The 26,624-nt window shown below is 42.5% G+C and overlaps 1 protein-coding gene across 1 annotated transcript in view; it reads left to right on the top strand.

The window, feature by feature from the left end:
- Window positions 1-12,415: 12,415 nt before the first annotated feature.
- Window positions 12,416-26,624, top strand: part of Phyh (phytanoyl-CoA 2-hydroxylase) — a 16,364-nt gene continuing 2,155 nt past the window's right edge. The window contains exons 1-7 of the mRNA XM_004647772.2: window positions 12,416-12,543; window positions 15,852-15,910; window positions 17,586-17,696; window positions 19,445-19,613; window positions 20,539-20,620; window positions 21,961-22,142; window positions 23,684-23,833. Of these exons, the coding sequence (XP_004647829.1) occupies window positions 12,469-12,543; window positions 15,852-15,910; window positions 17,586-17,696; window positions 19,445-19,613; window positions 20,539-20,620; window positions 21,961-22,142; window positions 23,684-23,833 (828 nt within the window). The 5' untranslated portion in view covers window positions 12,416-12,468. The remainder of the gene's footprint in view (window positions 12,544-15,851; window positions 15,911-17,585; window positions 17,697-19,444; window positions 19,614-20,538; window positions 20,621-21,960; window positions 22,143-23,683; window positions 23,834-26,624) is intronic.

Genomic DNA, 26,624 nt, shown 5'->3' with positions numbered 1-26,624 from the left:
GAATGGAGCTTCGGGCCCACCCGATCTGGGAGGACTACATCCAGTTCCTGAAAGGCCTGGAGGCCGTGGGGGTCTACGCCGAAAGCCAGAGAATCGCAGCCGTGCGCGGGGTCTATTGGCGGGGCTGCGTGAACCCGATGGTCGACATCGAACGGCTCTGGGGAGACTATAACCGGTACAAAGCGGCTGTCCGTATCTGGTTAGGCGAGAAAATGATCGAAGATGGCATGTGAGACCACTTGAATTTCAGGCGTGTAACCAAGGAACATGATATTTTCATCGAAGTGGTGAAGCCTGTGGAGCCTCAGTATTTCCTCACGACACTCCTCTAGAAACTTAGCAGGTGGCTCTGTAGAGAAAATACATCCAATGGGAAAATAGCATCCCTTTTTGGACAGGGAATGTTTTTTAAAATAGTTCCGACTTATTTTTTGAAATATATATTTTTAAACAGCGTCGCCAACTTCCTAATATTTTGATACATCATGGTATATTTGATTAATAGGTTCTTCACGTCTTTTTTTTAAATGTATTTTAAAAGTGTAAAGAATGCACAGCAAACCTTTGAAAATCAAAGCAGAAACAGGCTACAATCTTCCCACTCACTAAGATAGAGTAAACTGGGTGAAAAAGGCAATTCCCTTTCCATTGAAATATGCAGATGTGCTCAAACTGATCATCCCCACTTTGGTGGTGTGACCTACTGAGACGGATCATGTTTGATTTCCAGCTTCCTCCTCAGAGTTTGTGTTAGCCTGAAAGTTCTTACTTCTTTTTGATTCAAAGAGAATATATTAATGATTGAATATCTAATTCCCACTGTTACACAGCTGGTGCTGGAGCAGAATGGTGTACCTCAGAATGGACTATTCATGGGTGTTTTTCACAGTATAATATTTTTTTTGTTCATGCTCCCTCAGAATTCCATAGTTATATAAACTCGGAAGAGTAAGCGATAACATGCTAATCATTTCCTGAGCTTTTTCTCTTACCATTGATCAAAGAGTTATTTTGTATTCTATTTTTTAAAAGAAATTTATCCTAAAAGTGGGTCTGCTTTTCCTTTTTTTAGTATATAGTCTGAATTTTGAATCCAGGGCTTTGTGCCTACTAGTCCAGTGGGTTCCCACAAGCTACACCCCATCCTTATCTTAAACATTTCAGTCATTAATATAGACTAGATATTTCTGGAGTATGCATGTAACAAAAAATAGCTTTTCTGATGGATACATCTTTCAAAATTCTCACATGTGAGGCACAGAGCAGAATAAAATATGGGGAAAATGTGACAAGCTAACTTTATGTAGATCTCAATGTATCATTGCACAAACCTTGTATCCCTTTTGAAAAGAAAAATGAACATTTGAATGCAAACAAGATGCCATTTCCCCAAATATGGGACATACTGTGCCTATATAAAAGTTTTCCAAACTCTTAGAATGCCATCAAGCCACACAACTATGAATATAGTATTTTATAATTCTTGAAGTATGAAAACAAAAGGAAAGTTTTCTATATGAAGCACACTGATGCCCCTCTTTTAGATAAAAGACTGACAATGAGCCCATATGACAATAAGCGTGTGGAAATAAAGCAGCCTCTGACTTAAGACACTGTATGGTCAGCCTGAGAATAAATGAACAGGGAGGCCATCACAGCACAGATGGAGCTATACAGGGGCCAGTGCAGATTCCTGCTTATCTATATGATCTGACTCCTCCTTGTCAATCATGAACCTCTAATATCACCATTTGGTGACAAATTAACCCTATTGGACCACAAATGCCCATAGTTCATTCTCTCAGAGTCATGAAAAACCACATACCTGATATGGGCTTCCCTTTCAGGGCCTACTTAGTGTTGCTCTCTGAGGCCCATTGAATATCTGAGCATGGAAACAGGAAACAATGTTGTGGACATTCCTCCTGGCAGTGGGATCCACAGAGCATATCACATGCTGCACTATGCAAAAAGCTGCTGACTGAATGTATTAGTCAACTGAATAATTTGCCAGAATCACAGCCAAAGTACCAGCTCAGCTAGAGACAATGGTTTGTGAAGATGTGACACTATTCTTCAGGTCATAGTATATTTATTGAATCCAAAACTATGGAGATCACTAATATTTCAAGTGGCACAAGAAAGGTCATGCTTCTTGTCCCTGTAATTCTGACCTACAAAATATTAAATAACTCTGTCTACAAAGGAAGCACATTTTCCTCAAAGGATTTGGGAAACTCCTGTTAAATTGTAATAATAACTGGAAACTTGGGCTCTTTTTGTCCAGGCAATATGGGCAAGATGATGTATCACTCTTTTGACAAGGGTAATTATTACTTATCAATAGAAGAGGGGCTTCTGTAAACGTGGAAGAGCAGAGCAATGTGCATTAGCACCCAACTGATTCAGTTAGACATTACTTGTGTGATGTGTGACAGCAACCCTGTGTAATGGCCTTGGGGACTTCAAACCTTTCACTGTAGAGAGTCTGTGATATGCTTGCTAGCAGGCAATCAGCTGAGCCCAGCCACACCCAAGTCAGAGAAATTCAAAATGACTAGCGGAAGAAAGAAGTGATGGTTATCAATTTTGGACCCAACACCAACTGTAATGATAGGATGTAATGTTTGTCCTGCTAATCAGATTCTTGAAGGTCTCGATAGTGAAAGAGGCCAAAGAATGCTGAAAAGCTGCTTCCAGAATATCTGGAGAAGTACAGCTAAATGGCTCAGTGAATAAAAGACAGCAAGACAGGAAAAAGAAAAAAGTTCTTTGGACCTTGGAAGTTTCACAAAAAGGATTCAGCCTAAGAAAATGACAGCTGCAGACACAGGCTAATTGTTATGGAAACAATAGAACAAGGGGCTCGGAGTAGAAAAGGCAATGGGTCACTAAGCATGTTTAGGACCAGCTTGTATTTGCTTGTCTGTTTCCATTCTGGTGTTTTGGCTTCTGCATGTGCATTTGTTGTGTGCTGTCAGTGAGCCCTGGGCTCTGCCATGCAAGGCACTCACGGTACCACTGAGCTGCGCCTCCAGTCCTCTTGCTGTGTTTGTGCTCACCTTCTTTCTTTCCTGTACACCATAATAGTATAGACTGATCAGGTCCACAAGCTCCTGAGTGAGTGTATAGCACATGATTTAATGAAGAGAGATGATGATATATGGTTTTGGGAGGAGTCTGTGAAGGTCAGAATGTACAGGAACTAAGACTCTGGGACTAAAGACAAAGAACCCCACTGCACACACCATATTTACCTCATTTTCAAACAAAGGATGAGATACTGAGGCAAGTTGGGAATGCAGTAGGGCCTTGGGAAGTTACTTTTTTTTTTTTTTAATTTTAGGAGAGGGTCTATAGGGTCCTCACGGTCTACATAGATAGGACTTGTAGTGATCTGCTTATGTTCAGGCTCCCACAAACTGGGATTACAGGCATGTGCCACTATGCCCAGTCTCAATCAGTTTCAGTGCACCTCTGGAGTGGGGCCAGCACGGCATGTCGGGATCGAACCCCAGCCACCGTATCTGCCTAAGCAGGCACTTTAATGCCCTGAGAAGGATTAAAGTTGAGAAGGATTGTTTGGCTGGCTGGCAGGCTTGCTTGCTTGCTTGCTTTTTTTCTTTTGCTGGCTCACAGTGCCTTAAAGGTTGGGTTTGGTAAGGCATGTGGAGCTGTGGTCCCCTACACCTGACTGAGTTTGCCAGAGCAGGCACTTAAACAGCTGAGCTAAACAGCAGGCCTCCCAGGAAGTTATTTCAGGCTTCTCCAAGTGGCAAACTCTGCCAATTAAGACAACTGTTTGATCTCTAAAGATAGCAGCTTTATTGCTCTAGGATTGGCAGTGTCAGCAGCTCCTGTCCTTGGTTGCCTCACCTCTGGTGTCATCTTGACTTCAGAGCACTGTAAATATGAGCTTTGCCAACATAGCCAGAGGTCCCTTCATGGTCACAATTTAATCCTTTCATGGCTGTCTCTGATACCAACTACCAGCATGTATATATTTGAGTACTTTTAAGCCATTCACATATCAGTACATTTCTTCTTCACTTGGTTTTTGGGTTACAACTCATAATTAATAGTATGTTAATGTGTTATATTAGTATGGAAGGACTTAAAAAAATAAAGCCAATTTCACAAAACTTTGCTCTCCCTACAGCTGTTCTTTGTTCTATTACAGGTAAAAGTACTAACTTTTGTCCCTGTAAGTAAAATTTTATAACCTCCTGTTCTTATAACATCTTTTTATGCCAGAGCAATGCCACCAAGATACAAAACTGTCACAAAGTGTTTGTCTTAGTTACTTTTCTCATTGCTGCAACAATATAACTACCACTCAAAGTTAAAGGAAAGGTTTATTTAGCTTTCTGTTTGTAGAGGTTTCAGTCCATTATTGACTGGCTCCAATAGGGTAGGGTGGCTTGAGAGACAACAGTTATGGAAGGCAGAAACTAGCAAACCAACAACTGAGAAGAGAAGCCTCTTTCTGCCCCTGTTCCTTTACCCAGCTGAGATTAGGTGTTATCAACCCAATCAGTGGACAATCCAGCAGTCACCGTCCTTAATCACCATTAGTCACAGCACCACACACTCTAGAGCCAGTCTCTCTGAAAAGACCCCTCCATGTCTACATAAGGATTTGGGATGACAGCTGGTCCCAAACCATAACACTGCTTTAGTTCTCCTTCTGTCCATCTAAAAATTCATGATGAAGACCAACCCCTTTACAAAATTTTTAAAAACAAGAGCTTCTGCTTTGTTTGGTACTCAGCCATCTTGGACACACAAGTCCAGCTGAGTTTATGCACCTAAAATACTGATATAAAATCCTGTTTTCCAATGGACTCTCTAGTCTTAAATTCTACATTAGTGTACTAGAATAAATATTAATAATTATAAGAATTGTGTGTATGTTTACAGAATGAACTATCTACCATATAGTGCATAACATTTTCTTTATATATCTTAACTAAGTTTAAAATTTTATTTTAATACTTTCAAATAATTTTATGTTGAAACAAAAGAGAGAGTATCATGATTTATAGATTTTTTTCCTTTAAATAAGAGTGCACAGTATCTGTTTAAACAGATGCAATATATTTGCTGTCTAAAGCTTTCACTCAGCCTCTACTTAGTTATTTTTCTTGTTGCTGAGACAAAATACCCAAAATCCAAAGTTAAAGAAGGAAAGCTTTATTGTAGCTGACTATTTATTTATTTTTATTTTATTTATTATTTATTTATTTTTGTGGAACTGGGGATTGAACTCAGGTCCTTGCGCTTGCCAAGGAAGCACTTATTCCACTGAGCCATCTCCCTGGCCCCTGTAGCTGACAGTTTATAGAGGTTTCAGTCCATAGTTGGGGCTCCTCCAGCTCAAGGCAGAATGGCAGAGAGCATTACAGAGGAGAATCATTCAGGGCAAGCAGAAGGCAATAAAAAAGCAAGTGACAAACTGCAGCTTTTTCTGGACCTTACATTCTATGCAAGCCACAAGCCCTTAGCATGGGTAACACATACCTAAGATGGCCCTTCCCATCACCAGTGCCCAGAATTATTCCATGCAAATAAGTGGACTGATTTAGTAATCACACACTCTTGATTCCAGCACCACACATTCTAGGTTGAGCTCTGAAAAGCCCCACCTGACTGCATGAGACTTTGAACAAACATCTAGACACAAGTCATATCAGTCTTTCTGTACCTTCTTTCAGAATGAAGAAACCTATTAAAAATGACAGGAGGGTAACATCTGGGTTCACAGTTCTCTGGAAGTCTTGTACCTCAGTGGGCAGAGTTGCTAAAGTGTCCAGTGTAAATTCTCAGGTGTCTCCAGATGTCCCCAGATGTCCAAGGATTTACAAGATTGTTCGTTCTATTTTTATCTTCTCCACAATATCCTGTGCTTGCTGATGACAGCACTGGGTGGCAGGCAGGCTGGAAGCTGGGAAACTTAGGTCCAATTTGAACCTTACATTTTTCATTTACAATAATATTTACCGGGACTGGTGAGATAGCTCAGTAGACTAATGTGCCTGCTTAGGCAAACTTAGGCAAAAGCAGGAACCGTGGTTTGATTCCTGGCACTACATGCTGTACCAACCCTGCCCCAAGAGAAGCCTGAGCCTGCTACAGAGTCAGGCATAGTGACACATGCCTGTAATGCCAGTGCTGAGGAGGCTGAAAACGAGGGTCACTATGAGTCCAAGCTGCATAATGAGACCCTGTAACAACCAAATACATTTAAAAAAACAAAAAGCAAACAAACAAAAAGAAACAATAATGCTTACCACTGGTTTTTGAGGTGGTGATAATAATTGTTGTGTATAGTCTTTGTATTTTATTTTTATTATATTAGTTTGTTAATACACGTGTGCAGTAGATGTTCATATACTTTGTGGAGAGTGGGTACATGTGCATAACACATCTTAATTTTTTTCATTCCCTTTTCTTTGTTCCTTTTCCTTCCTCCCATAGCTTGATTCTTTTTTCTCTTTGTTTATTGTACACATTTGGGGGTTTTTTTGTGTGTGTTTTTGTTTTGGTTTGGTTTTGTTTTGTTTTGGGGTTTTTTGTTTTTTTTTTTGCAGAACCGGGGATTGAACTCAGGCCCTTGCGCTTGCCAGGGAAGCACTTATCCTACTGAGCAATTTCCCCGGCCCCAACATTTGTTTTTTAAAATATTTTCAGTAGTACATATTTGTCTTATATGTTGATCACTTTCTGCATAGGGAATTTGTACCTGTGCGTGATATATCTTTCTTTTTTAAAAATGTATTTAGTATGGGTGTACAGTGTTTCATTACACAGATCTGACTCATAGTGATCCTCCTGTTTTCAGACTCCTAAGTGCTGGGATTGCAGATGTGTGCCACCACGCCCATTCTCAATCACTGTTTAAGTGCACCAGGGGGCAGGGCCAGCACAGCATGCCAGGGATCGAAGCTGGGTCCCTACATCTGCCTAAGTAATCACTTTAATCCACTGAGCTATCTGGCTGGCCCCAGAATATATTCTTTTGTGTGTGTGTGTGTGTGTGTGTGTGTGTGTGTGTGTGTGTGTATTTTTAGGGAAGGGTCTACAGGGTGTTCAGGGTCTCATTACAAGATTGGACTCTGATAGTGATCTGCCTGTTTACAGCCTCCCAAAAGCTGAGATTACAGGTGCACGCCACCACGCCCAGTCTCAATTGCCATCTCAGCATGCCCCTGGGGGTGGGGCTGGCACAACAGTAACAGGGATGGAACCCGGGTCCCCTGAGCCTGCTTGCAGGTGCTTTAATCCACTGAGCTATTTGGCCAGCCCTCTTTCAGTAAAGTTTGATTTTCTGTACAAGTCTTTTACATCTTTCATTAAATTTCTTCTTAACTAAAACAAAAGAATTATCAGTTGAACTTTAGGTTTTTGTATAAGTACAAAAACCACAAGCAAGACATTTTTATTACATGATAGAATATAGGACAGTAAACAAAAAACTAACAAAATACATAGATACTGGGTAAGTGATCATTTAAAATTTATTTATACATACATCCCTATGAGTTCATGAGATAAGGAGCTCTGTAAGAAACAAAACAAATGAATTGAAAATAAAGGGCAAAGTGTAAAGCTAACGTTTGAGTTAGCTCCCAAAAGCTAGTCTATAGTCTGCACTTAATAAATGTGAAAATTAAAAGAAATCCTCTATTAGACCACTGATGAAATTAGATTAGGAAAAAAAACAGCCAGGAAGGCACCAAAGACAGGAAAAATGTACCTTGTATATCAAACTTAGACTTCAGTAGAGTTTTTTTTTTTTTTAATTGGATTTTTAAAAAATAATCACAGGTCAGCTCTCACTTGAATTCAGAGTTAAATGAGGTAATTCTACTTGTCTTAAGATGTCCAATCCAAGAAACTAACAATAAAAAAATTGTTCTGAGTTGGTAATGGTCCTATGTAATTCAGCAGAAGCAAACACAAAACTAATTTCTGCAGACTGACACCAATTTAGCCTTATTTTTTCTGATATAGGCAGTCTTTGCTTTGCAGTTTTGACATACATAAAGTTTGGTTCACTGTGGTTTAAACAAAACCAATTGTCTAACACTGTGGCTCAAATTTCAACTGCTGTCAAGAATGTACTGTCCTGGACTGGGGAGATAGCTCAGCAGGATAAGTGACTGCCTGCCAAGTGCAAGGTCCAGAGTTCGATCCCCAGTACCACATGCTGTACCAGCCCCCGAACCTGGGGTGTGAGGTGCTACCCTAGAACCATGCATGGTGGTGCACACCTGTAACTCCATTGCTGGGGATGCTGGGAAAAAAAGATCATTATGAGTCTGAACTGCATAGTGAGACCCTGTGTCAGTAAATTTTTTTTTAGAAAAAGAATGTGCTGTCCTGCCAGGCCTGGATGTGCATTCTTATCATCCAGGGACTTGGGAGGCTGAGGCAGAAGTGTCTCCATGAATGTGAGGCCAGCATGGGTTACACAATGAATTCAAGGGCTGCCTGAACTACATAACAGGAACTTGGGTCAGAAAAAAACAATGCTGTCTTCTTAAGGTAAATTAGAAACCTCCCTTCTCTGCTTTCTCAAAGGTTTTATGTAAAATTGGTATTTTAGGGCCGGCCAAATAGCTCAGTGGATTAAAGTGCCTACTTAGGCAGACATAGTTCGATCCCCTGGCCTGCTATGCCAGCCCCACCCCCGGGGCACGCTGAAATAGCTATTGAGACTGGGTGTGGTGGCATGCACCTGTAATCCCAGCACTTAGGAGGCTGTAAACAGGAGGATCACTATGAGTCCGATCTACGCAGTGAGACCCTGTACACCCTGTCCTAAAATTAAAAAAATAAATAAAAAATAAAGTTGGTATTTTTCCTCCTCTAAACATTTGATAAATTTTACTAAACAAGCTGGACACAGTGGCACATGCCTATAATCCCAGCATGCAGGAAGCTGAAGCAAGAAAATTGCTGTAAGTTTGAGGTCAACCTGTCTTAAACAAAACAAAACAAAAAATTTGCTAAGCCATAATTTTTCCATACTGGAGATGGGGGATTACAAAGCAAAATATGTTAATATTTATTATTATTTGTATTTACTTTTTATATGCTATTGATTTTATATGTATTGTTTTAATAATAAATTACCATACAGCTATTCCAATATTTGCATTCTTCCTGAATAGATTGAGCTCCTTTTTTCATTTAGTCATTTTGAAACATGTTATATACAGTTTCCCATTATATTCCAGCCCTCTTCTCTTTGCAGTTCCACCCTGGGTTTCATGAGGTAGGAAGTCAGAGTGGTATCCTTGGGCTGGCTCACATATACATAGCCAGCGATCACATAGGGCTGGTTCTTCTTCTTCTTTTTTTTTTAATTTTATTGAGAAACAAATAGCAATGAGACAGTTTCCAAACCAATTAGTAGGATAGTTTCAATAGTTAATCCATTGCATATTGTTGCCTTCATATTCGTTATTCATAGTACAAGATGCACACATGATATCCTGTCCAAACACTACTAGTACAAATCTTTCCTACTGAATTCAGAGAAAGTAGCTGTATATCTATTATGGACTAATGGACTATATTGGATTATTTTGCTGAATTCATGCACCTACTATATTTAAGTGACAATGGAATACCCATCTCTGACAAAACTAAACAAAAAAAAGGGATACAAATGAAGGACCATTTTGTATTTGTATATACTAGGGCTGGTTCTTTGTAGAGTAGAGGCAAGGCTAAGGACTCTGGGCAGGTGAGCAGCCCTTTCTGTTGCCTCTGGCCTCTGTTAAATTCCCATCAGTGCTCATCTTACCAGCCTGATAAGGAACATTATCAAAGAAACATCCGAGACTCACTCTTTGGTTCAAATGTAGCCATTCCATCTCAAATGCATTTCAATTTTTGGCTCAAAATATTCCTTTCAAACTAGAATTTCTTCTCACAGGGAAGCTGACTTGGAAACAGGGAAGTGGAGAAAGGGATAGTATGGGAGACCCGGGCAAGCAGACTCAAATGACTAGGCCTCTGGATTAGAACAAGGACAGCTACTTTGGGCCTAGAAGAGACCCTGCACTGTAGGTCCTTCTTGTTTAGGACCCAAAAGCAAGAGACAGAGGCAGAGCACCCACCAGTCCTTGTCATCCTACCCACTTTCTGGCAGGCTCTCTGGCATTGTGAAGGCCCTGGGTTCAGTCCACAGTCACACACACACACACACACACACATGCACATGCATATATACATGTACCCCAAGGACACCCAGAGCCATCAGCCAGTGGACAACTTCAGTCAGTGACTGCACTTCTGTTTCTCTATCTACCACCCAAAGGCAGGGTCCGCACTTGCCTCTCTGTGTCTTTGGGGCCCTGTGGGTGGCCTTGAGCCTGGCATGTGTCCACTGTGGCCATACTGTGGCTGTGACCATCTATCACTATTGCTCAGCACCGAGAAGTGCCTGACAGGGATCCCCACCTGGGAGAGAAATGCCAGGTTGTGCCCAAGCCCACTGCCAGGGAGGGTTTCTCGGGAGACCTGCAGCTGCCATTGAGCTGGAGACTTGTCCTACATTTGTCCTGATGACTGGGGCTCTGTTGGGGGCTTCATCTCCTGCAGAAACAACACTCAGAGCCAGCCTGAGCTGCAGGGGCTGACCCTCCACTGAGAAGTCTTCTTTCTCTATCACTGGGGTTGCTAGGGATGGGGAGTGTGGGGGCCCCTTCTATTGGGTCCATCAGGCTCCCTTGGGCCATGACCCAGTGAGGGTGTTTGAGGTCCACATTTTACCTGCACCTGCTGAGTATCTATAACCTCATCTGCTCAAGGTTTCACTAAGTCACTAAGTTGTATAGGCTGGGCTCAAACTTGGGATTCTCCTGCCCCAGCCTCCGAGAGGCTGAGATGACCACCGTGCTGGTATCCCTGTAGGGAAAAGTAAAGGTACAAGATGTCTCCACTTTGGTCAAGGTGCTTGCCTGTGTGTGTGTGTGTGTGTGTGTGTGTGTGTGTGTGTGTGTTGGGGTTGCCTTCCAGTGGACATTAAGTCCAATACCACAAGACTTCTATGCAGGGGCACCTCTTTGCCAAAGTCCATGCTGGCACGTAGCCACCACTGTGTATTTTGATACAAATGTAGATGAAGTGGCCAGTAACTGTGGTGAGTGTACAATAGCTGGGGCCCCAAGGCGGCTACACAGATGGACTGCAGCGAAGCTGCTGAATAAAGATGTGTAACCCACGTGTAAACATCCCCATCTGAACTGTTGACAAGTCACTTCCTTGTTGGCCTTGTAGAATTTCCAAATAATGCAGATTCCTGTTTCTAAAGCTAGTGTGACCTCCAGCTCTTGATTTTTGTATTTTGTGGCACTGGGGTGGAGCCCAGACCTGGCAGAGGTGAGCACTCCTGGTGCCTTCCTTCTGTGCCTTCTGCACAGCTGCGTCTACTCCCCCAGCCACCAAGCAGGGCAGCAGGGTGGTGCCTGTCTGGACCCAGGCTGACTCGGCCTCCTGGACCCGCATGGTGCAGAGGACAGGGCAGCGCAGATTGAGGGGGCGGTGTCACTGAGGTCGGGGCATAGGAAGGTTACCGCGGGTGGGGCTGTGTCAGTGGACTGTGAACCTGGGCAGCGGGTGAAGAGTGTCAGGGATTCAGGTGAACGCCAAGCGCAGGTCTTGTGCTCTCTCCATGCGAGAAAAACAGGAAGGAGCTCTTCAGGCCCTGGCCACTTTCTGCTGGGCTGCGGCTTCCTTACCAAGTTATAGAGACATCTTTTAAGACAAGGCAACACTCTGGGAGGCTGGGGCAGAAGGAATACAAGTTTGAATCCAGCCTGTGTAACTGAACACCTCAGACTCTGTCTCAAAATTTAAAAATCAGACAATCTGGAAATGCAGCTCAGTGCAAAGATGTGGCTTCCAGCTTGTGGGGAGGGGGGATTAAAAAAGAAAGAAAAGGGGTCTCAGTAGCAGAAAACTGCAGACTTGTGAGAGGTGACATTTTCGATGTGGCTTTAAGGTGAGGAAGCTGTAAGATGATTGGAAAGAGAGAAGGTCAAGGTCCGTCCTCTGTAGTACTGAGTGGCAGGAAATCTCACAAAGTTCAGTTGCCTAGGACATTTTAAACCACACTGGTCTTGTAGGTCAGGCTTTTCTGAGAGTGATTTATTTCATTCTCTTAAAAATATACCAGCCCAGATGTCCCTGGTATCGGAGGCTGGCCTTGCACTAAATTGTCTCTTTGGAACGAGTTGTAGTTTTAGAGGCTCCAGGGTGCAGGCTCGCAGGCCCGTGCTGGAGGAATGGCGGCGTGGGCGTCTCCTGGCCTGGGCGTCTCGGTGGCGCCTAGAGACAGAGCGGCCGGGAGGCGCAGACTCGGAGGCGGGCAGCTCCTCCTCCCTGGCCGGTCTCGTGGCACGGGGAGGGGCCGCAGAAGTACCAAGGCCCGGCGGTCCGCGCCCCGCCGCAGCCATGTACCCGACGCGCGCAGGCGAGCGTCTGCGGGTGGTGCTGGGCCACCTGGGCCGGCCGGAGGCCGGGAACCCGGTATCCTTTGGGCGTGGGGCGGCCGGGGGGCGGCCGGGACGCGGCCCGGGACGCCGGCACTGCTCAGCGGTCCGGCCCCGGACCTCAGGGCTGCACCGCCGTCCCGTCGTCCTTTCGCCGCCGAGGTCAGCGGCGGCGCGGGGCGGAGGGGACGAAGGCCAAGAGCTGTTATTACGCGGGAGTAGGGGGTGGAACGGGGGAGAACCGCGGCCTGGGGACCGCAGCCTGCACGGCCACGCTGGGAGCGTGGGATCGCCGAGCGGCCGCCAGAAGTCCCCGGCGGCTTGACTCTGCCCAGCGGGACGCGATTCCCCCCTCCCACCACCACCCGGCTCAGCCCGAGCCCCTGGGGCTCCGGAGGTCTAGGCCTGGCGCTCGCCGCAGCCCGCGTCTGCGCGGGACCCCACCTGCTCCGGGCCGAGGTGCAGCCCAGCCCCCGGCCTGGGCTTGCTGCGCCCGCTGTGTGGCCGGCGGCCCAGCATCGTGGAGACCCGGATCTCTCACAGGAGAACCCGAACATTCCACTGGATTTTTAGTCCTGCTGGTTCTTGATTATAATAGTACTGGATGTAACCCTCAGTGTTCTTATCTGTGTTTCCTAGACTTTCTGCAGTGATGGGCATGTTCTGTCCCTGAGCTCGTCTGTAGGAAAGCGGCCAGCCACCTGCCCCTGCTGAGCACATTGTTAACTTTAGGTAATCTTAGTTAAATAGCCCAGTGCGGCAAGGGCTGTGATATTGGATAGAACCAGCCAAGGTTTGCAGTAAATATGTCCGTTGGTCTTAAGTAAATTCCTGGAAATTTTGTGACACTTTCTCCCAAGTTTAATTGTTTCTAAGCAATGTGAATTTTGGAATAATCGTTTTTGTAACATGTTAAAATGCATACAAGAAGAAAGGAAAAAATAAGTACATATAATTCATTATTCCACAGAACAAATCATTTTCACACTTTTACAGTGTTCTTTTAATATATATATATATGCTTTTTTGTGTAGTTTTTGCATCCATTTTTTTTTCCCTAACTTTGTATTGTAAACATTTTCACATCATCAAAGTTTTTTCTAGGCCAGGAATATTGCTCAGTGACACAGTGCCTGCCTGGCAAGCCCCAGGCCTTGAGTTCAATTTCTGATACAAAAAAAAAAAAAAAAAACAAAAAACAGTGCAGTTAAAATTTTTCTAAGAAAAACAACAAAAGAACCATGCCACAAAACTAGTGGAGAGGGGACGAGAATATTAACAGAAGGCCGGAGCCTAGATGTCCACACAGTGACCTGTGCTGAGAAGAGACAGCGCAGGACAGTGACCTTCTGCCTTCAAGGACATAGAGGAGCCAATGACTGGCCCTTGGTTGTCTGACATCTGGACTGGGCAGCATCACCATATTACGTAAAGACACCCTCTCAGAAATGGGAAATGCTTGTGACAAGTGATAGTTTGAAAGCAACTCAGAAACAAGGAAAAAAAAATAAAACAAATGCTATGACAATGACCTGCAGTGACTGGATAGAAAAGAAATTTTACAAAAGAAATTTTTAGTTCTTTCAGATATTTAAAATTATTCCTGTTTGCCTCATACTGTTCTTAGAATGATTTCTTACTTAATAGACTCATTGCCCCTAATGGTCAACCAAAGCATTTTTTAATATTTTGAACTGAAATGCCTAAGATGTTTGATATTCAGACAGATAGTGAGGTTAAACTTAACAACCTGAGTTGTATGGTAATAACAATAAGCTTGTCTTCTGGATGGTTAACAACCTAAGTTTGCAGACCAAATTAGAGAAAAAGGAGGGCTGCAAGGAAAGCCAACTTTTTGGCCCTAGCCTTCTAAGGTCAATTAAGACTCAGGACATATGAGAACTTGTACTGTTACATCATGTAACTCGGTAGTGTCCCAAATTTTCTGATCAAGGAGATTATGGGGCCAAAGAGGAAAGTGATCGATGATGTAGAGTGTGCTTAAGGAGAGTCACATGGAGAGAAAACATTCTCTCAGGCTTTCACAGAGAGCACATTGGCCAAGCAATGGCCGTGACTCATCCACATGGCTGACACTGACAAAGGTTCTACAATCTGAGGTACAGGATCTCAGGATAAATCCTGAGGGGATTTCCCTGACCTTCTCAGACCCAAAAGCTACAACGCTTGTTGCATAGGTCCTGCTTTACCTTGGTCTTAACCATCCAGCAGAAAAGTATAAAAACGAAATATAAGAAGTAAAGCCATGGTGTTATGTTGAGCTGTAGGGGACTCAGGTCAACAATTTCTGACATTGCCAGTGAAGCAGAAGACCCAATACTATTATGGGCTACTGGACTCTTTTAGAATATTTTCCTGGGTTTACACACCTATAATATTCAAATAACGTAACTTAACAAAAAAAGGGTATACAGATGAATGTTCATTTTGTATCTGTGTATTCAAAGTGGTTAGGATAGATATATAGTTACATTCTCTTAATGAATAGAGGGATTTGTTCTAATGGTGTTTGTAAATAGGATATCATGTCTGCATCTTGTACAGCAATTAACCACTAGGAAAAATGTATGCAATGTGTTAATTATTGAAAGTGTCCTACCAATTTGATTTGAAATTGTCTCATTGCTATTTGTTTCTCAATAAAATTATGAAAAAAATTTCACCTTCATTAATTTTATATTAAAAAAAATTTTGAACTGAAGTACCACTAAATTAAATACCTTTTGTAAATAGCCTACATTTCTCTCCTTATTTCAAAAGTTGGATTTTTGGCTGGTATTTTAAAATTTTTCACATCTATCTATCTTACTGCACTGGAGACTGAATACAGGGTCTTCACACTGAGTACACACCCAGTCCATTTTAAAGACTATTATGGTAACTATAAGTTGCATAAATTGCAAACATGAACTAATAAGAAAATGTTATTTGAGACAGAGTCTCACGAGTTGCTAAATTCCCTAGGCTGGGCAGCACAGGTGGTCCTCCTGCCTTAGCTTCCCAGAGGGAGGGACTCAGTGTGGCTGGACAGGTTGGAGCATTGTTGGAGGCTGAGTCCTGACTAAGCCATCTCCCCCAGGAAGATGCAGCAGGCTGGTCCCTGCCCCTCCAGCTCCACATCCTTACTCTCCTGTCATCTCCTCAGGCCCTAATATTAGAAGAGATACAGGCACAGGGGCTTTATAGAGCCACGCATTATGCGCGGACTTAGAGTGCTAGGCATCCACTGAAGAAGACAACTTTCCTAGAGACATGGCCAGGCGCGCAGCTCTTTCTAGAAAGAAAGGCTCCAAAATATTCTGTTTGCCTTAATTCACAACTCAGGTGGCTCAGCCCACATCAAGGACTGTTTCTCTGCCCAGTGTCCATCCTCAGCAATTCCAGTAAGTACTGTACATCCAATTTTCCATTTTTATCTATGCTATGAATATCAATATTTCCCAGTGGTAACAGCGCAATGGAGCACAGCCTGACCACAGTTCAGTAATCCTCTTTTTCCTGGCTTTGTTTTGTTTTGAGACAGTGTCTCACTATGTGTAGTGAGGCTGCCTTCAGTTTCCTATATACCCTAGGCTGGTCTCGTACTCAAATTATCCTGCCTCAGCTTCCTGAGTGCAGAATTTGCAAGACCCCGACTTTAACTTTTTACATCAATTCTAAAAATTCAGAAAAAATACTAGAAAATATATAATCTAACATTTGAAAATTCAAGCATGATGTATCATATTTAAGTTGTGGTTATATGGACGTATTAGCTAACATGTTGACAAATATGTATGTATATGTTATATATTACATGACATACAATATATACCTATATAATTTTTGAAATGGGGACTTGCTGTATTGCGCAGGTTGGTTATCAAGCAGTCTTCATGCCTTAGCCTCCCAGATTGTTGGGATCACATGCCCAACAGGTTTATTAGGGGAAGATCTTGAACTTCATAAATATTTTCATAGAGCCACTATTCCAATCTTAAGGAATGTGTTAAGTGACTTGAGTTTGTAGCTATGCCCTGTGCTTGCCTTAGATTTTGTTATTCTGCCCAGAGTTTGTTATTTAGGTTACTTCTGAAACTATATTGACTAGACAGTTAAAAATGTAAAGTATGTTGAATTGGTTTTCCATCTGAAAAACTATATATATCTACTGTTTAAAAAATAAAAATCAGAGAAGTAGAAGAAAATTTTAAAATTCATCCATAATTATATTACTGAAAAGCAATTACTACTTTTAAAATTTGGTGGGGGTATATTTCTTTGCAGTTTCTATTTTACACACAGTGCCTTGTTTTATGTTGTTGTGATCATATTTTACTACAAAAAGTATTGTCTATGCCTTTATGTGACCTTATTTTTAGTGCCTAAGTCATATGTGTTATTAAATGGATATATCATTAATTTCCTTTATTTATGCCGATCTTGAGTGACCACAGTTAATGTTGTAACACTTTAAAGATTTTTTGATTATTTTTATTTATTTATTTATTTCATGTAGTTAATACTGGATCTACAGAGTCTCACTACACAGATTGGACTTGTAGGGATCCTCCTGTTTTCCGCCTCCCAAGCGCTGGGATTACAGGCACACACCATCATGCCCAGTCTCAATCACTTTCTCAGAGAGCCTCAGGGACAGGGCCAGCATGGTGTGTGGTGCCAGGAATGGAACCCCAGTCCCTGCACTCTGCCTAAGCAGGAGCTTTAGTCTGCTGAGCTATCTGGCGAGCCCTATTTCATATTATGAAAGTCTTAGAAATAGAAATGATGGGGCTGGAGAGATAGCTCAGTGGAATAAATGCTTGCCTGGCAAGTGCAAGGTCCTGAGTTTGATCCCTGGTACTGCAAAAAAAAAAAAAAGAAAGAAAGAAGGAAGGAAGGAAGGAAGGAAGGAAAGAAAGAAAGAAAGAAAGAAAGAAAGAAAGAAAGAAAGAAAGAAAGAAGGAGAAATAGAAATATTAGGTTAAAAAGTATAAATATTTCTTAGGTTTTTGGTACATGCTGTTAGATTGTCATTTAAAATTTGGTATTTATTTGGGCATATTTTCTGTCCTATAGGTATACTTTGGATAATGATGTCCTAACTTTTGAACAGAGAAAATTTTATGAAGATAATGGGTTTCTTGTCATCAAAAATCTGGTATCTGATGCTGATATTCAGCGGTTTCGGTACAGTAAAATTATTTATTTTACAAAAATAGGTATATATGTATAAAATAGGTTTAAATTAGATTAGCTTCTTTATGTTCTAAATTTTTTCTAGCTTTTTGAGACAGGGTCTCACTAGGTAGTTTAGGCTGACCTTGAACTCACTGTATACCCACCCCAAGCTGGCCTTAAGCTTAGAGTGATCCTCTTGCATCAGCCTCCTTAGAATTGGGATTATAGGCATGCAGCACCACGCCAGAGTTCCAATTTTTTTTAAATGTATTTGATACAGGGTACCACCACACAGCTTGGACTCGTAGTAATCCTCCTGTTCTCAGCCTCACCAGCGCTGGTATTACAGGTGTGCACCACCACACTGGGTCTTGGTGGCCAACACAGCACACCCAGGGGCAGGGCCAGCGCAACACGTGATACCAGGAGAGAGAGAGAGAGATGGATACTATATATATATATATATATATATATGTATTTAGTACAGAGTCTACAGAGTCTTACCATGTAGATCAAGCTTGTAGCAATCCTGTTTTCAGCCTCCCAACAATATTGTTTTATTTTTTTTTTAATTTTATTTATTTATTTGTGTGTGTGTGGCCAGCTCAGCCCACGAGGGGGCGGGCTGGCTGGCATGTGGTGCTGGAGGATTGAACCGTGGTCCCTGGGCTTTGCTAAGCTTGTTCTAAGTAGGTGCTTTAGACCACTGAGCCATCTCACCAGCCCCCCAACAATATTGTTTTAATGGTGCGGTTTGTTAGGCAATGTTTGGAGAAGGCATAACATGCTAGGCTGTGGCCTTAACCTCAGCTCACTGCCAGACATGATATGCCCCGGGTGTCATGTTAGCTTTCCATGCACTGTGCCCCCATCTGCAAAGTGGGCAGAGTAAAGTAGTGATGTTGCTAGTACAAAATGAGGTAAAATATATGGACAGCACTTTGCACAGGCCTGCACAGGACAGGTGCCACAGAAGTATTTGCTCTGAGCTTCCCTAATCCAAAAGTCCAAAATCTAAAGTGCTCCAAAATCCAAAACATTTTGACCACCTCAGTGCCACAGGCAGTAAATCCACACCTGACTTCATGCAGCAGCTTGGCATAAAGTCACCTTCAGGCTATGTGTGTAAGGTGCATGGGAAACATACATGAATCTTGTGTTTAGATTTGTGTCCTGTCTCTAGGATGTCTCATTATTCCAAAATTTTATAAAAATTAAGATGCTGGAAACACCTCTGTTCCCAAGCATTTCAGACAAGGGATAATCAAGCAGTGTCCCCACAGTGTGCCCACATCACAGTACAGCCTGCCTGTCTGCCCTCCTGTCAGATCATAGCACTGTGAACCCTGCTGTGAATGTGCATGCAAGGGATTCAGTTGCGGGCTCATTTGAGTCCCAGTCCTCCTCCCTGCTTAGTGAAATAAACTCTTTCCACAGAACCAATCTCCAGAGCTGAAGAGTTTGGGCACCATGGAGAGAAAGAATATTTTAATTTCGGCTGGAGGATAGGACTTCTCATCTGGCCCTTCTCTCTATCTTCCACCAGAATTATTGTGCCAGGGCTGGGGAGATGGCTCAGTAGAATAAGTGATTGCCTGGCAAGCACAAGGGCCTGAGTTCAATCCCTGGTTCTGAAGAAAAAAAAAAAAATTATTGTGCCAGGCCTGCAGGCTGACTCCTAGCCAATCTGTCTGTAGGACCAGGCAAGTTTGCTGCTCAGAGCCAGTGGTACTGATGCTATAAATTTAATTTTCCAGGGATGAGTTTGAAAAAATCTGTAGAAAGGAGGTAAAGCCACCAGGAATAACGATAATGAGAGATGTGAACATTTTGAAGTCAGAATTTACTGCAAATGAGAAAATGATTTCAAAAGTCCAGGATTTCCAAGAAGATGAAGAGCTCTTTAGGTACTGCACTCTCCCCCAGGTAAGAACTCTGCCTACATGTGTTTCCATCAGCATGTCTCCCCCCTAATCTGCTTTTTATTTGATCTCACCTCTTTCCATATTCGAAGCTAGCATGGTGGTTCTCAGCTGGAGGTGATTTAGGCCCACAGTGAGTATTGGCAATGCTGAAGACATTTCTGTTGTCACACCAGTGGGGAGGTGTGGCTTCTAATGGGTAGGTGCCACAGCTGCTACTGATAGGCCCCAAGCATCAAACACACAGAAGAGCCCTGTGCCCCAAAATTATCCCACCCAGGGGCCGGGGAGATGGCTTAGTAGAATAAGCACTTGCCTGGCAAGCACAAGGCCCTGAGTTCAATCCCCAGTTCCACCAAAAAAAGAAAAAAAAATTATTCCACCAAATACCAGTAGAGCCAGGACTGAGAAACCCTGCTGTAAGAGTGTGCTGATTATTTCTTCCTTTGAGAAATACAGGAATTCTGGGTTAAAGACTGAGCTCTTCTGAACTCTTCAATGCAGGAGTATCCACAGGAGTGAAATTATGAGGCTGTACTTTTGAATTCATTTTTTGTTTGTTTTGTTTTATTGCTCTGGACAATAGAGGTATGGGTTTGCTTTTCAATTTAAATTGAATTATTTGTTAAAAATTATTCTTTACAAGTAATGTATTTTTATGCAAACATACTGGCAACACAGAAGGACCTAACTTGAGAAGATCCTTGCCCCAAACCTCACTTTCCATGAAACTTTTTGTGTATTCACCTGGAATTGTGCAAGGCATGTGCAAGCTTTTCCATATACCATCAGCGTTCCTGGGTATGCCACATGGGAGTATATTATCAATTGTCTTCTTTTTCCCACTTACAGCAGATCTCAGACAGCTTTTATTATCAGTGTCTCTACTTCTGATTTCCCATGAAGTTGATTTTCTTCCTTTCTTTTAGATTCTGAAATACGTGGAGTGCTTTACTGGACCTAATATTATGGCCATGCACACAATGCTGATAAATAAACCTCCAGATACTGGTAAAGGACTTTTTTTTCTTAGGGAAAAGCAAGGAAAAAACACTGTTTAGTTAGCAAATGTAAAGTTGATCTTGTTAGCCTTGTCATGTATGTAACTGTCACACTTTGAATGAGTGAATGTTTGAAATTGTATTTAACTCTTAAAATAGCTACTATAATAGTGATTTTGGATGTTGACTCTCAGTTTATTGTAAGATTTTCAGGAGACTGCACATAAGTGCAGTGCTGCAAGCATAACTCTCCATGTATCATTCACATATCATTCAGTACTTCTGTGCCTCACTGGCCATTCTTAGCCATGATAGCATGGATTCTGTGTTCAGGAAATAACACAAAGCTGCTACTGTAAATCACACATTCAAGTGCTTAGAATGTCTTGTGCTTACTAAAGTGTTCCTAAAACCTCACTTGTAAAGAGATGATGCAGAAGTAAGCAACATTCAGGTGTCTGCATTTTAATAATTGTCCCCAGAGAGTCTACTGAGGTGGCTATGGACCCCACAAGAACCTTTTGAACCAACAGCAGAAATCAGTCATGAGAGGCCTTGTCCTTTTCTACTTTGCCTTTTGACAGAAGGGATTTCTGTGGTCAGACTGAAGGCCTGTGTCATCACATCTTCTTCCACATGTGTCTTGCCCAGCGAGGTCTGGTGACCAGAACCCTTGTGGTCATTGGCTTTGGCTGGACACTCATTGTAACCATGATACCCATCACTTTTTGAGGAAAGAACTCTTAGGGAACTGTTTTCAGCACCAGTGACTTAGAAGAGAACCTTAAATGTGGTCCTGTACCAATCTCCTCAATTTAATTAATTCAACTTTTAAAATATACTTTGCTGCTGCTTTGGTGATTCCAGTGTGACAGGGAGATGAAGTACAGTGGAGAAGCTGATGTCTGCCTGAGGTGCAGGCCGTTCTGGGGCCCAGCTTCTGGGGACCCAGAAGGAAGAATAGGACTGGGAGCCTCATGCTGATTTGATATTTCAGTTTATGGCTCATTTCCTAGGACTGCTTCTCTGTGGCTTGGTTTCATTTGTTTGGTTTTTGCAGAGAAAGGTCTCGTGTTCTACTTTTCACCTCTGTCTCTGTCTCTCTGTCTCTGTCTCTCTCTCCTCTCTCTCTCTCTCTCTCTCTCTCTCTCTCTCACACACACACACACACACTTCCTCGTACCTTCCTTCCTCCCTTTTTTTTGAGACTAATTCTCACTCTATAGTTCAGCTGGCCTTGCACTTACTATGTAGCCCAGGCTGGCCCCGAACTTGCAATGGAATGCTAATACGACAGGCATGCATCACCACCCCTGCTGAAGCATCTTTTGATAATAAGTTCTGTTTCAGGCAAGAAGACGTCGCGTCACCCCTTGCACCAGGATCTGCACTATTTCCCTTTTCGGCCCAGCAATCACATCGTTGCTGCTTGGACCGCCATGGAGCACATTGACCGGAACAACGGTTGTCTGGTTGTGCTTCCAGGTACCCACAAAAGCTCCCTGAAGCCACATGGCTACCCACAGTGGGAGGTAGGTCTGCCTAGCCACTGCATCGTGATCAGAATCTGTCACTGTGTTATCCATAAAGATGAGACATTTCCTTTCTTAGCAAAGCACTGTTCTGAGATTTACAATTCAGATGAAGGAAAGCTCCAAGCTGGCAGGTGAAATACTCAGAAGTGTGTTTTTTTGACATAAGTTTTAAAGCCAGCTAATGAGGGGGAGCTTGGGCAGGCATAAAATCTGAGATCTTAAGGCCTCATTGCAGCGGTCAGATGTAAACACTTTGACTCCACTTGAGGGGCAGGTGCCAAGTCTTACTAATTGATGGTTCTCAGGGTGAAGCAAAGTGAAGACCAGCAGAGGCTGGTGCTTGAGCTGAACCTTGAAGGACAGGGTAGAATTGCCTATAGCAGAGAGGTCGAAGGCAAACACAAAACTGGCCAAGGCCTGGGAAGAACCCAGGGAGCTCACAGTCCACATGGATGGGGTGCACTTGGGGCAGGAGCAGAGGAGGGTCTAAAAAGGTACATTAGGACTATTTAACAACAGTGAATATCCAGTCTATTTGTGGCTGGAGACCAATCCCATGGCCTCCACACTCAGCTACAGCACCAGCCTTTTTAAATTTTATTTTTATTATCACATGTATTTAGTACATGATGATTACATTCATCACAAGGAGTTGATATGCATATAGAACACGTCTTACTTCTTTTTACTTCTTCCACTTCACCCTTCTCTCTCCCTCTCTTCTATGTTTTTTCTTTCATTTTAAGACCTGATCTAGCTAAGTCATTCATTAAGTTGCCCATGTTAGGCTCAAACTTCAAATTCTCCTGCCTCAGCCTCCCTCTGGGTACCAGAATTACAGGCATGTGCTACCAAGCCCAGCTGAAAGCCTTCTTTATTTTAGGAATCTGGAAGAGCTGTTATTTGCTTTTTAAGTTTATTGAGGTATATTGTCATATAGAACCTGCATATTTTGAGTGTACAGTTTGATCATTTCGGCACATGCATATATCACTGCACACATTACAATCCAGAGGATACCTCCCCACCTACCCCAGGCAACTGCTGAGTTACTTTCTGTTCCTATAGATCAGTTTGTATTTTCTAAAAGGTTACATAGATGTATCACATGATTGCTCATAGGGGTGGGGCTTGTTTTTGCTTAGTATAGCTCTTTGTGGTTCACCAGCCTTAATAGCTACTTCCTTTCCATTGCTGAGTCGTGCTCATGCCACGCTCTGCCATTCAGGCGTTGCAACTGGGAGGAGTCGAATGCATTTGCATCCATGATAGTGAGACTGAGTCAGTTCTTCCAGAGAAGGATTCTCATGGTCTGGCCCGGTGTTTGTTGATGAATCCAGCACAGAGAATTGGAGAGAAGATTCTCAGCATTTTAAGTTTAAAGCTGAAAGCTCCTGAAATCCCTGTTGGTTATATAGGGATAAACTATAAGCGTCTCCTGTGGAATTTTCTCTCAGGAGCTTTCCCTGCTGAGTCATGGTCCAAGTGTTGATTATGATGGTTCTCACATGTAGATTTGGCTTCTCTTATGTGCTCAGGGTGGAGTCAACATAATGTTCCACGGGATCCAGGACTATAAAGAGGACAGTAGCCGTGTGCACCTCATAATGGAGAAGGGAGACACTGTTTTCTTTCATCCTTTGCTCATCCATGGATCTGGGAGGAACAGAACTCAAGGATTCAGGAAAGTATGTATTCACATGGCCACAGTTTTCAAAGATGAGCAGGTTAGAAACAAAAGTCTTAGGATTTTTTTTTTCAAAGTTTTATTGACAAACAGATAGCAATGAGACAGTTTCAAATCATATCGGAAGGACAGTTTCAACAAATAATACACTGCATATATTCTTCTTAGTGGTTAATCGCTGTACAAGATGCGGACTTGTGATCCCATTTACAAACACCATTAGAACAAATCATTCTATTCATTAAGAGAATGCAACTATATATCTATCCCAACCTCTTTGAATACACAGATACAAAATGGACATTCATCGGTATACCCCATTTTTTCTAAGTTCCGTTATTGAATATTATAGGTGTGTAAACTCAGGATTTTTTTTTTTAACGTGTAAAAGATTTATTTCTTTTCTTTTTAGTCCTGTTAATTTGAATTTTTATTGACTTTAAATTTTGTTTGAATTAACTTGAAAACATGTTTTGGTTTTACAGTCCTAAAAGAACCATAAGCATGAGTTGTCAATTTATTATGAGCTTCACATTTATGCATAGTTAAATGACAATAATAAAAATATCATTACTATGGAAGACCATGAGATATATGCTTCATTCCCCCATCTCTGTTTGTCCGTCTCTCTCCCTTCTCTCTGCCTCCCCCCTCCTTCCCTTCTCCCTCTCCCTCTCTGTCTTTCTTTCACCTGGAAATTGAAGCACCACCCTTTTTAAATTTTGAGACATGGTCTTGCTAAGTGAACACATCAAAAATTTATAACATTTCAGAAACCAAATTTTACATCCAGATTCTTTGCCTGGAAATTTGTTGCCTTCCTTATACTTTTGGTTTTTATCTTATCGGTAAGATTCTGTAGGAGACACTTCCAGGTCCTCATCTCAGTCCAAGAAGCCAATATTTGTAATTCCAAAGTTATGTTATTGGAATCCCATCAAATTGGTTCTAATCTACCACTTACAATGCAACCCATGGAGAAAATAAAAACACTAAATTATATCTTCAATCATCGGGGAGTCAAGAGGCTCTAAGTCCAGCCATGAAGATGACTTTCTGGAACCAAGTGCATGACCCAGGGCCTCACCCAGTTTTATTCAGTGGGGGAGTGGCTTGAGGATTAACTGAGAACTGTGGAAAAGAGACTACTATGAGCTGAGCTAGGTGGGTGGCCTAAAAATTTACCTCTGCGATATGCAGAGAGGATCTGCAGAGAGAGTAATCTGCACTATATAGTATCTAATGTTTTGGTAAGTCTGGTGCTTCAGCTTTGGTGTAGTCTTTCAAGCCCCAGGAAGTCATAGCCTCTGTCTGAAGGCTCAATCCCAGCTGGTGCTATGGAGCATTGGCTCTACCATCCTGTCTGGACTTGGCTCACATTAAAGAGCAGCAGGTGTAGGTTACCAGGGAAACATGCACGCCACCTTCAAAGGCTATCAGCAGCACCTCAGCTAGACCAATACACATTGCTTAAGACCAACTGAAGGATAAACAGAAGTCCTAGCCGGCTCTGTACATAACAATACAAGGAAATAGGGTCAGGCTCAGTCAAAATGGAGACAATTGCTCTTCTTTCAAGGAGAGCTGCTCAGGTGGTCCTCCACAAGATTCCAGGTGACCTTAGGACCCTAACCCTCTCAACCTGGAGTCATAACTGATGGAGAAAGTGCTGTGGAATACTAGCTTCCATTGGAGCTCACAAGCATAGCAGAGGGAAGTTTGCCACATCTTTACTATTAGAAAAAAAAATAATATTGATCTTCAGAATTAGCTGCTCAGAAGTCAGAGTTAACAGGCAGCCATGAGTTTCTCACCCTCAGTTTTAGAGTATTTTAAATTCAATGATTTTGGGCCAGCCAGATAACTCAGCAGACTAAAGCACCTGCTTAGGCAGACACAGGGACCAGGGTTTGATCCCTGGCATGCTGTGCTGGCCCCGCCCCCAGGGCACACTGAGACAGTGATTGAGACTGGGCATGGTGCGCATCTGTAATCCCAGTGCTTGGGAAGCTAAGAACAGGAGAATCACTATGAGTCCTATCTATGTAGTAAGACCCTGTAGAAAAAAGTAATAATTCAATGATTTCATTGCTTCCATTGAAAAATTGAAAACATTCCTCATCAATTCCCTGATTTCTTACTGCTGTCAAATTCAGCAACTCTGATGCTAGAGAGAGTTTGGGGCTTTCCAGTTTGTCTCCTGGATCCCAAGATCCCTGCAATCTCCCCTAGGCTTCTTTTTTGCCCAGAGCTCAGGAGAGCAGGCCTTAGGCTAAGGCTTTTCCTCAGGACAAAAAAGAAGGAGCATCCCAAAACAATCAACAATCCAGTTACATACTGCTTCAATAAATCAGAATGCATGTAAAAATCCATGCTATGCACAATGCTAACATTTTTAATAAAAGATAACATAAGACCCTGCATTTTCATAGCCCTCAGAGCTATGAAAGCAGAGCATATCTGTGTGCTCACAGGGAATGTTGTGAGTTTTAATATTCTGACTGCAGTTTTTAACATTTTTCTAATGATAGTAAGATGCCTTCTTTTGTAGGGTTTAAGGGTAGCTACTCATTAGGAAAAGTAATGCTTAAAACATTAAAGATCCTTGTTTAAGGGGTTATTTTCTGTGTCATATATAGATCTTTAAAATAAATAGTACAGGGGCTGGTGAGATGGCTCAGTGGTCTAAAGCACCTACTTGGAGCAGGCTTAGCAAAGCACAGGGACCATGGTTCAATCCCCAGCACCACATGCCAGCCAGCCCTGCCCCCTGGTAGGCTGAGCTGGCCACA

This window comes from Octodon degus, unplaced genomic scaffold (genome assembly GCF_000260255.1).
Source record: "Octodon degus isolate 3935 unplaced genomic scaffold, OctDeg1.0 scaffold00324, whole genome shotgun sequence".
NCBI lineage: Eukaryota > Metazoa > Chordata > Mammalia > Rodentia > Octodontidae > Octodon > Octodon degus.
Note: the sequence above shows the minus strand (reverse complement) of the source record. Positions and strands in the feature narration are given on the sequence as shown.